This window comes from Ixodes scapularis, unplaced genomic scaffold, assembly GCF_016920785.2.
Source record: "Ixodes scapularis isolate PalLabHiFi unplaced genomic scaffold, ASM1692078v2 PGA_scaffold1__304_contigs__length_218370807, whole genome shotgun sequence".
NCBI classification, from domain to species: domain Eukaryota; kingdom Metazoa; phylum Arthropoda; class Arachnida; order Ixodida; family Ixodidae; genus Ixodes; species Ixodes scapularis.
In genome coordinates, this window is record NW_024609846.1 from 164,876,745 (window position 1) to 164,888,953 (window position 12,209).

At 48.1% G+C, this 12,209-nt stretch overlaps 1 protein-coding gene across 1 annotated transcript in view; it reads right to left on the reverse strand.

Moving 5' to 3' along the window:
• The window catches only part of LOC8026542 (neprilysin-1), a 98,391-nt gene that overhangs the window by 62,822 nt on the left and 23,360 nt on the right, over nt 1–12,209 (reverse strand). Inside the window, exon 6 of the mRNA XM_040209807.3 lies at nt 11,412–11,540. Within this exon, the coding sequence (XP_040065741.2) occupies nt 11,412–11,540 (129 nt within the window). The remainder of the gene's footprint in view (nt 1–11,411; nt 11,541–12,209) is intronic.

A 12,209-nucleotide genomic window follows, 5' to 3' on the forward strand; every position in this document is an offset into this window, starting at 1 on the left:
CGGCATCCGCATCGTCATCGCCATCATCACTGATGACGTCATCAGTGACGTCACTGATGACGTCACCGACATTCGCATCGTCATCATCACTGGTGAAGTCATCAGTGACGTCACTAATGACGTCACGGTATCCGCATCGTCATCGTCACTGATGACGTCATCAGTGACGTCAGTGATGACATCATCGGCATTGGGGGGTCACGTGACCCCATCTGGTTAGTTTAACCCCCCCAGTACCCTTCCCTCCTCCTCCTGAAGAGCTGCGCTCTAATTCGGCGTTACAGGGAGGTGTAAGCGGCTTTCACTTTTTTAATATCGGTTTTAGAGTGGATCGGGGTTTACCATTAGTGCAATATTTTGGCAGTGATCATATTTAGCGCCTGTGAATCGATGTCCGTCATTCATATTGTTTCGACTTTTGACCGGGGTTATCCTTTAAAGAAAGAGAAGTAGCTTCAAAACACTCTTTTTCTGAGAACTTAGATCATGTTAAAGGTCAGCCACATTTCGCTGACTCTGTCGGCTTCGTCATCTTCATTCTTCGTTCCCTTTGTCATATTTGCTTTTGTTTTTTATCGCTCGAGTCCCTTCAATAATTATTCAAAATAATGTTACAATCCCCAATAGATTGCTGCGCAATCGTCCCGTCAGGCGGCACCTAAAATGCAACTTACGCCAAACGACGTACAGATTTTCAAATGACATTCAAGAATGGACCTGCCAGACGACAACTCAAATGACATTTAGGTGATGTTTACTGCGATTGCGGTCGCAAAGTCGCCTCGGGCAAACAAAGAACGTTTGCGTTAGAGTCACTGTACGGGTTTCGAGACTAACGCATTCCTTTTCTTTTTGCGTTTTGCCGACAACATACTCACTCTAGCCGATCATGTGTTGGCTTGGTGAGCATCATTGAACGGTAGCGATCACGTGACACAAGCACCGCTAGACTCACCTCCATCAGTGCTTCAAGCGGCTCTAACCGCCACCATCTTGGGTCCACCAAACGGTTGCACACACGCACGCTCTGCTGCTTATCGAACGCGCGTTTACGCGCCGTCTTTTCCACGCGGTTACCGACGTCAAGAGTAAGGAGGTTGTATACTTAGTGGCACAATGGCTGCTTGTTGCGCTTTCGGGTGCAGCAGCAGGTTGGATGACGAAAAGAGACTCTTCTGGATCCCGTTTAAAAAGAACGCAACTGCAAGACGGAGGAAGAAGGCTTGGCTGGCCACAGTTTTCGAGCCCACTGCAACAAGCAAGCTTTGTGAGGCGAGTGCCGATTACAGCTGGTTCATTCCGCGTATCGCTCGTTGCCTCGCGGTCGAACAGGCGTCAACTGTGTTCGGTTTCGCACGAGCGACGCTCTTGCGATTTTGTAAGCGACGGGCTAAGCTTGAACCGGTGTTGAGTCAGATCTCTTGCTGTCGCATATCGCGTCGCTTAATTTTAAATGTGTAGCAAACTTAGCTAATCCACAGAAGGTCGCGTGCATCCAATTGCCTCTTGGAGTGACGTACGGAGCGAAAGCGGGTCCCTGTGACTCTGAGAAAAATTGCTTTCATGCAGTTTATATTCTCGCTACTCTCGTAGTTTCGTGAAATGGTTCCGAATAGCAGTCAGATCACAGTGTTTTCCGTTCAGATTGCATCAACATGCTTCGTCTTCTAATTACAATGACTTCTAGGATCACTTCGAAGAGTCTCAATTCGAAACGCACAAAGCCGACGGCAGAAAGCTCCTCAAACAAAGCGCAGTCCCTACGATTCTTGACGCTGGACTTGTCATCGTAACCAAGCAAAAAGAAGGTCGGAGAGCAAATTATGTAACGTGATGTTAATTATCTACGAAAGCTGCTCACTGCACCACAGAAAATTTTGTGTAGCCCATCGACCAGATTAAATAAAGCTTTCACCGCGCTCCAACCCCCGTCGACGCGTGGACCAAAGATGGCGGCGCCATGGTTTCGGTTTCAGCGCCGCGCCGCAGTTCTAAAACAAACCTTCGGAGTTTTGTTACTCTGGGAACCCATACAGTGACTCTAGTTTGCGTCAATCATAGCGTCAATGAACAACTTTAACACGGCGAAACACTATTTTTCTGTTGTCTGCTGGGACAGCAAAATATACCAGAAAACCGGGAAAGAAAGTTGTGCACACCAATTTTAAATATGTTAGATTTCTGACGAGAACTAGATGTTTTGTGGCAACCACGAGTTGAAGCGCCGGTCAAAATTCATTGCCCAACGTAATGTCGTCATAAGCCAATCCGTAAGCCGAGCCTCCCGTCCTCCGCTACTGCAGCTGACAGCATGCTTGCTATCGGTTCTTTCGGTGATTTTGGTAGTGCTTACTTGCTCTGGTTGTCCCTCCCGCTCGACCTTCTTCTGCCGTGTTCACTTCTACTTCTGAGAGGGATCCTGGATGCCGTATTGCGCTTCCACCGTTGCTATCACGGCGATATCGGTTGATCTTGGTTTGTGCGTCTTCGGCTGTTGAGAAAGCCGTCATCTTCGTCGTAGACGCATTCCGCGAGCTTTGCCTTGGAGAGATTTCTATCAAACAGTTGAGTAGTGCTGCTATAGCAACTAGTGGCACACACGGCGTCCAAACATACTCAGCAAATGAATGCTGATTTGAAGACAGGCTGCCGTTCGTAGCAACGTACTACGTCTTCAAGCAGCCATTTCGGCGATGCCGGCGATGTAATAAGGTCCCTTGTGAATTCGTGTCGGCTCTACATAGCCTGCTTGGTTCGCCAGGTGACTTGTGTGCACCGAACCACCCCAGTGAGAAAGCGAGTCGGCGCTGCAAAGCATACTCCACTGCATAGGACAGAACCATCCCCAACTTGCTCGTCGTGGGGCACCCCACTGCCAACTGCATGATCGCATCCGTCCTCGGACGCGATTGGCCGAAGATCGTGAGCGCCGCCGAGACCGCTGAACGGTTAAACACACACGGGATCACCAAACTGCCCCAGGATTCCCGCATGTCATAGAGACGGCTGCCACCTGTGACGTCAAGTTCCAGAGCTCGTGGCCACCAAAGCAGTGTTGTACGGAACGGCGTTCCAAGGAACGGCGTTCCTGGAACGCGTTCCTTTTAGGAGGAACGAAGGAACGCTGCCGTTCCATTTTGCATCGCTGTAACTGGAACGGGAACGCGTTACATTTTTACTGGAACGGAAAGAGTAACGGCGTTCCTTTTTTTCGTCCAGTGGGGCTATTTTTATTTTGTTTCGAACAGGGAAATCTTGAAGGTACAAAAACAATATCTTTACGAAGTGCAGGATCTCGTTACCTTTTTGGCTACTAACCTTGTGGATTATTTTGTGTGGTCCTCGCTTGTTAACAGTTTCGGGTGCAGGAGAGCTGGTGGACACTGATTTTTTTTTGAGTGCTGAAACTGCGGTACAAAAAGCAAGGCTTTTAGTCGTAGGAAAAGACAGAGAAAGAGGGTTGTTTGAAGCTCACTACTTTTTTTGGTTCCACGAGTCCTCATACACCCAGAAATCTAAGGCCGACTGCAGCCACTTGTGAACATCCATAACGGGACCTACAGTTACAACAAGATCACAGACTTCCAGACACCGAACGCACCCTTGTATCCCGAACATTAGTCACTCAAAATATACAAAAAAAAATGATTTCTTCTATTCCCCCCCCCCCCCCCCCCTCCCTTCAAAATGAACAACAAAGCCAACCTTACAAAGAAGTATTTGTAGTTTTTAAGACTGACCTTCCAAAAGCCCTACCCTCTCCTAGACTTACTCATCTTGCGGACGGCAACACCGAGAAGCAACTGTTGTTAAGTTTGAACAAGGGACTTTGCTCAATTGAAACGTGTGAGGTTGCTGTAAAACACTCATACAATGTTGTGAAAAGTACATTCGGCTGGTCTGAATCGTCCACAACAAACATGAATCAGGTTAAAAGCTGAGATTTTTAACTTGAATATATCAACAGATGAAACCCTGCTTCCGCTTGTTTTCTTCTCCTGTTGCCCTTCCATAACGACATGCAAACACGTATGTTGACTAATAATGGGATAGATAAAACAAAGAAAAAAAAAAACTCTGCTTGATTAAACTAAATATAGTAATTAGCAAAATACAAATGTAACGTATATGTAACGATACGTTCCATTTTTTAAACTGTAACGGGAACGAGTTCTTTTTTCACAGAAGTAACTTGTAACGGGAACGCGTTCCAAAAATCAGAAGGAACGAGGAACGAGCTTTCGTTCCTTTTTTTGAGGAACGTGTACAACACTGCACCAAAGCAATAGAGGGTGTCAAGTACTGTTTTTGCAAAAAATAAAAAAAAGTTTATTGTAAATAAATACAATTTATTAAAAAATATTGAGGTTTGAATTAGTACAATACATATCACTACACGGTTTTTTTAGCTCTTAGAAAATTCAGGCGACCTTGTTTCAAACTCACAAAATTACAAAAAAAATATTACAAGAATACATCACGCGTCTTCCTATTACTGATTGTCACTCAAAACTGACTGATATAGCTCCTGGCAACATTGTAAAGTTATTCTGTAACGGGATTTGATGTGAATAAAACAGAACTCGACTGAACGTCTTCCCAATTGTATTAAAACGGGAATCGGTGTGCATGCTTGACGATGTGAAAATGACTAATAACTGTTTCTAAACAAGGAATGAGAGTGCCAGCTTCTAGCACTTCAAGTACTATATTTAGAAGCTATAGAAGGCTCTCCATGTTTTGGAGTTTCAAAGAAATGTTCCATGCTAGCTCTGTGGGAAAAGTTGCGTGGCGAAATTTAGACTGGTCTGCTTCCCCATTGAATATTTAATTTTATGAATTATGTGTCTAAGGTGCAAGATATTTAATGCATTGAGGACTGATACATCTGTTGCAATGTTTGTATCCATCTACAGTGATTCTTCTGGCTCTACTAGATCACTGCTACCAGATCCAGTAACTGAACGTTGGGATGCTGAGGCAGTGTCATAACCATGTTCCGGAGGTTGGCACTGGCTAGCATTCAAAAAGCAGTGACGCTCCATGCACATATGGCCCAAGTCAATGGGACCACAGTGTCCCCACGGGCCCTGCTTAACCACGTGTTCCTGCTGACATCCAACATACTCGAACCTTACCCACCCCAGGACATTATCTTCCAGGCAACTGCTTGTCGATCATTCACTTTCGTACATGTGACGACCTTCCCGAAGTTATCGGCATCACTCCCAACTTCTTTTAGTGAAGGTTAAATGTCAGCCTACTACTGTCAGAAGATTTAGAGTGGACACATGGGCTATGGTTTCATTTACTTTATGCGCCAGCGAAGCCGAAGCTATGAGCATGAGCATGTTGCCCTGAACGATGCTCCCACTACATGAGCGTGCATGCTTGGTAGGGCCTCAAAAGCCTGGAGCTAGCACTTGAAGTGGAACGGAATATAGCATCGTGAGTGTTGTGTGTGCGTCTGGCAACATCGGCGAATCAGCGGAAGTCAATCCAAGACAAGCCAAGCTGGTTTTACCGAACTGTTCGCCATTCCGGGTATTCGCCATGAACCATGTGCCTCACATGTAACTCCTCTTTTCTGCACAGCCAAGTCAGCCGCCTGAATATAGGTTTTGAGTGGCGACAAGAAGGAAGAACCTCAACCTCTGGGGCACGCAACCACACTTTTGGGAGCCACGACAGCTTCGTGGTGATTTGGCGACGACGAGAGCACATGCCGGAAAAGGATGAGCCTAACGTTGTCGTCATGGGGCGGCTGGGACATCTCGGAGAGTTTGACCCGGACAGGGCTGTAGCCTGGTCCCTGTACCACGAGCGACTCAACCTTATCTTCACTGCGAACAACGTTGTCGAGGAGCCACAAAAACGCGCAGACCTCTGTAGCGTTTGTGGACCGGCAACTTACGCCATCATACGCTCGTCGTGTGTACCGGTGACGCCGGTAAAGCCTCCCTACGCGGACATTGTGTCAGAGCTAACGGCCTACTTCACACCGCGCCCGTCGGTGATCGTTCAGCGCTTTACGTTTCATAAACGCAGCCAGCAGCCGGGAGAAACCATTGCGGACTTCGTCGCCGCCCTGCGCCGCCTCTCTGAACATTGCGACTTTGGTGAAACCTTGTCAGACATGCTACGGGACCGTCTGGTGTGCGGCGTTCCGGACGAAGGGGTGCAGCGTCGTCCCCTTGCCAAACAAACGTTGGGCTTCAAAAAGGCGCTTGAGATTGCGGTCGCTTGGGAGTATGCTACCCGACAAGCACAACACGTAAGGAGGGTGTGGGCTGTGCCGTCAGCGTCTGACTTTCATCGCATTCAGCAAATGCCGAAGGGTGGCACCGAGCAGGACGGAACACCGAAGCCTCCTTCAGAGTTGGTAACACGGCGATGTTCTCGCTGCAACGAACACCATGACGCTACAAACTGTGGTTTCCGCAACCCGGAGTGCCATTTCAGCAGAGCGTAAAGGACACATCGTCCGAGCCTGCCGTCAGAAGGAAGCGGCAAGGAACCGTGCAAAGTGCAGCGCAAACCGCCCAAGAAAGTCTAGTGCTGACAAATCGGGACGCACCAGGCTGTACCGACTTTACCACATTGCGAGTGGCCTGCCAGTGTTCATGGCCACCGTCACGGTTAACGGAAACCAACTATCTATGGAGGTTGACTCTGGTTCCGTATGTTCCACTGTCAACCTGAGGACCATGTGCAAGCTAGGAATCTCCAAGTAGGCGCTTCGACTGTGCACGAAAGGAGTCCGAACTTAGACTCAGCAACCTGGGCATCACGTGGGAGAGGTAAAAGTGCAGGTCAAGTATGGCGGCAGAGACGCTCAGCTTCCGCTACTCATCACGAAGAGGGCCGGAATCAGCATTTTTGAACGGGACTGGTTTCAACCGTTGGGCATCTTTTTGGAAGAGCTTTATCCAATTCATGGAGCCCCCGTTTCCCAAAACTGTAACGGGAAGAGCCGTCCAGCTGTAGGCTAGCGGCACAGATTGGGGACGAAGGTGGTAACTCTCCTCGAGGGCTTCTCGGATGTGTTCATGCCCGAGCAGAGGAAGATCAAGGGTCCCCCGGTGCAAATTAAAGTGGAGGATCAAGCAGCACCTAAATTGCACGAGGCACGTCAAGTATCTTTCGCGCTTTGACCGAAAGTGGGCGAAGCCATTCAGAAGCTGATAGAACAAGGTATCTATACGTTCCGGTCAAGCACTCTCTTTGGGCGACGCCTTTCGTCCCGATTCTCAAGAAGAATGAGAACATGAAGATTTTCGGTGACTACAAGGGAACACTCAACCCAGTAGTCAAGGGGTAGACGTATCCGCTACACACTCTGGGACAGCTACTAGCAAGGCTGGAAGGTTGCTCAGCGTTTTCCCGGCTTAACTTAGATCAAGCTTATTAGCAACTTGGCGTCGACGAGGACACTTCCCTGTTGTTCATTGTAACGACACACAAGGAACTTTTCAAGGTGACCAGATTACAGTTTGCTATGGCCATTTTCCAGCGTTATATGAAACAACTCATGAACGGCCTCGAAGAAGTGCAGTGTTTTTGGATGACCTTCTCATCGGCGGACAAACGTTACCTGAACACGACGATCGGTTGCAGAGGGTGCTGCAGCGCATGCAGGACGACGGCCTGCGTCTGAATGCTGACAAGTCCGTTTTCTGAATCAGAAAGTATCGTACCTGGGGCACCGTATCACCAAGGACGGCGTCAGTCCTTCGGCCGAAAAGGTTGAGGTCATCAAGAAAGCTCCGGAACTGACGAACAAGACAGAGCTACAGTCGTTCTTGGGAGCTTTGAACATTTATTATCGTTCTCTGAAGGATGCCGCTCATGTGTTCGTACCGCTTCATCGGCTTCTGGATAAAAATAAGGTGTGGGCCTGACCGATGACGGAAGCAGAGGCGTACAAGCGTGCAAGAGTCTGCTACGATATTTATCTGTTGTAGCACCCTACAATGTGTCACATCCCATAGTGCTGGTATGGTGCCTGGAACGCGTCTCCGACTGGTGTGTTTAGCGTCCTATGCTGCCCATACATCAAAAGTGGTCCCCAAGTGGCAACAAATGACGTCACAGGAGCCGGAGTGTCATGCTGTTGACTGTCGCGATCCTGGTGTTTGGCCGTAGAAATGCTGGCGAAAAGCGCGAGCCAACGCGAGTGTCGCTGTCGTCACGGCGTCCCAGGCGTCCCAACTTTCGGCTGCTGCAGCCTCCGTGGACTGTCACAGTGGGGAGCGACCTGCAGCAGAACAGGCGTCTGCCATATCCACCACAGCTGCTGAGACACCACCAGGGTCGCGACCGGCGACAGCATGACACTTTTATGACGTCATCAGGCGGAAATTGAGGCACCACGTTTTTGGGCACGGTAAACACACCAGTCGGAGACGCATTCCAGGCACCATATTGCTGGCCTGTGACGCCTCTCCGTCTGGGCTGGGACCTTTACTGAGCCAAGTGGGAGAAGGCAGCCTTTGCACTGAGAACTTTGTCGCAGGCAGGGCGCATTTACGCACACAGACAACAGTGAGAGCAATAATAACGGTTTTCGCTGTCGCCCGCCGCAAGTTACACGGCCCTACGGTCGACTGGAATGTAGTTGTTGGATGTGAGCGCCCCACATAGGAGAATTTCAATGCTCCATTCTGGTTCCAGGACGGAAACCTTCAGCTAAAGATGCAACAGCAATATAGAATACAACTCCTTGCTCAGTCGTTTTATTTAGGTATACCACCACTGCTGCTGCAAGTGACTTGCATGTTTTGGGTGCCCTATTGCAGCATGTCGGGCTGCTTTAAAGCCGAGCCGAAGTAGCTTCTACGACTATGTGGCCTCTTCGTTTTCACTCTTGTCAGCTGCACATTACTGCTTGCGCCGGCCCTTATACCATTGCTTCGTCGGCCTGTTCTGCAACTCATAGCATAATCACTGACATTGCCATTGGTCTCAGGTCACTTGAAGTCAATACCAGTGGCGGCCCTGATGCTGGTTATTGCACTGTCCTCCTCAGCCCCACAAAATTGTTTTATTGCTGCTTTTCCAGAAAGCTCCTCAGACAGGTCGCTTTCTGCAGTGCTTTTGCACACACGTTTGAAAACAAGTGAGGAGAATGTCACACAAGTGTTCATGGCTGAAAGAAACTGCGGCTTGTTATTCAGAGGCGGCGATCCCAGGAACTTGTAGATTTCTCTGTAATGTTGCCAGCTCACTTTGCCAACTTCTATGGTGGCCCTAAGCAGTAGATGTTTTCTGGAACATGTAGATATTTGAAGTGGCAACTGTGCAGCAAGCAACTGTATTCAATGCATATATGCAATACATTATTAAACAATTTTTAGAATGTTTTGGAATTCAAAGTTGTGCACGGATCGTATTCCTAGTGATATGATGCTTAAATGTAAACACACGTAGCATATCTAGCTTAGAAACAGTATGGGATTATCCAACCTCATATTAAAGAAAGCTAGAAATAAAAACATTGAGAGACTGACTTCATGAAGCGTTTATTATTTATTTTTGGACCATGTCAATAGGAATGTAAAAGCCGGTGAAATGTTACGGTTTCGAATACCTACACTACATGTATTAAAAGAACAGACCCTTTACAATGTTCGTACCACTTAAAAAGAAAGTAACCTCTTTTTGTCGTCTTGCATTCTTGCCAGAATCTCTTCTCGGAAGTGGTACATTTGACAAAGCATGTCAACCAACCTCGGGAGGTATTTGTTGCCTGAGCAAAAAACGCGAAATTTAAAGCGCTGCTAGCGAAGACCGCTACTATGAGCCACGACCAAGCCGCTCGTGCAATGAACTCGTTCGAGGTACGCAGGGCTGCGACGGCCCAAACACGCAAAACAAAGACTAGGCGGACGCCCCCTTTTCGCTAATTTTTTTGCGTGCTCCTGTTGGCTTGGCAGGTTACGCCCGCCATCAAAGTTATGCCTTACCGAAACATGTTGCTTAAGGTTTCGGTGTTGTGGTGGACTGCGGCGCATGTTTTGAGGAAACCGAGGGCTTCTAAAACGCCTATATGCCGGCCCAGAGCCCGCCGTTTTGCTTCTGCTACCGAAGACCTTCGAGGCGCTTGTCTCACATGGTTCGAGTACTGACGTCTCTCGGGTTGTCCAGTTGACAGGTTGCGGCAGACGCTCCTTCCGACATCGTAAAAACGGGTAAATGTTGAGCGCAACTGCAACCACCGAACCGAGAGCCGACCGCAGCGTGCTGATGGCAGGTTCAGAGCCATTAAGCCTTCTGGATATCTGGAGCCGTGAGTATGTTAAACAATTAGGAGCGTAAGGTGTGTGCGAAATATACGTTAAAAATATTATTTTCGTAATTAAAGCGATGTAAAAATATTTCTGGCAGGTGTATTATGACTTCATTTTCTTTTAACCCCGTAAAATATGTCGAGCGCTGCCACGAGATTACGACTTGGGTGTTGTAAATCAGTTTGGGGAACTCGGTTTATATAAAATGACGTTTACGTTGCCACTTGAGTTGCCACTTGAGTTGCCGCGTGACACTGCCGAAATGACATTTACACTGAATGTCATTTGGTGTAAATGCCATTTTAGGTGCCGTCTGATAGGGGCGTTTATGTGCTCTCTAGAATAATTTTGTACTTTCAATATTATTTTGCTACCCAATGTTTGTCGTCATTTTGGCGTGCATACTTTTTCACCACTTTGTAGCACCTTTGCCAAAGAAAATATACAAATAAAACCAACAGGGCCACAATGGTGTCTGGCGAAGATTCCGTCTTAGCTCTTCCTTGTCGTGCAAGTTATTGATGCTCTAAGAAGCATGATTTCCTTCTTTTGATTTTTTTTTACCACGGAACTACGGCCCAAATGCATAAGTCAACTGAGAGACCCCGAGCGTGATGACACCTTATTTGGGGTGAAGCACGAATCGCTGGTGCCCAAACCTCCGTCCTGACCCTCCCGCCGTGCTGGTCGAAAAAGAAAAACGGAATTTTGCACAGAATTCATGCTCGTAAGTTGCGCGCATAGCACATCACTTCTTTCACGGTGCGAGGTCGTGCTGCCCCGTGACGTCGCTTTGGTGTCAAGCCGTGGTGCAGAAACATTTGGTGCCAAGCCGTGGTGCAGCTGGACGTGAAGTGACGTGACCATATCGCAAGATATAGATCACGTGGCGTCATGGCAACACGTGACGTCCGCAACTTGAAGTGACGCCACGTGATGTCTTGTGATTAATCAGTGTGCCAATAGAAAAGTTTCGATGCCCACTATTTTCATACATTTCAATTCTGCATCATATGACGGTTTAGTAGATATATAGAAATGCAGCTTCCATTTTTTTTTCCTACCACTGAGATTCGTTTCTAAGCTCGGTGGAGATACACAATGGGTGGGAGAGTGGCTTACCTCCGGAGCCATCTCGTGCAGCTCTGCCAGCGTGACGCTGACCATGGCAGAGTCGTAACTTTGGTTCTCGCTGGTCGTGTTGGCGGCGCCCGAACCTCCGCCGCCCTCGTAGTCCCCCATGTGTGAAATCTGCGAGTGACGCCCACCGACTCACAAAGTGCAGGTTTCAGTGGACTTTCAGCGAAGCAAGTTAAAAATATGGTTCAAGCAGGCACTTGCTTTAACCTAAGACCGTGAGCACCCTGACGTGTTTTACGCGTTCCGGGTACACTTGCATTAGTAAAGCATGGATGCTTCAATGAACCGCGCAAAGCTCTCTGCAACATTCAATCTCCTCGTCAATACAAAAACATTACGCTGCGATACTCAGTAAGGGCGCGGAGAGTAGGCAGGCGGCACCACCATTCCTTGGATGCCACCATCATCTCCGGCCACTTCTTTGGACACTTGGATAACAAACTCGATAACAAACTCGCCGCCTCATAACGCCACCCGTATCATGATGCCTTACTGCTTGCGGACATAAAAATGTTCCTTGCATACTAGAGAGGAAGAAAATGAATGAAGGCCGTGAAGATATATCACACAACATTTCTTGCACACTTCTTGTGGCTCATAAAGTCATATATTGCTATAACCCGCTTCTTTGTAATAATCAGCCATTCCTTAACTAGGCACGACCAGAGTAGTATATTGGGATAGTCTGGCCAGTAGGCGTGGCGACGAAGGCGCTGGAAAGGAGAAAAGTGAATGAAAGGAGGGAGAGCGCCTAAGGAGCGAGAGGGAGGAGTGAGCAAA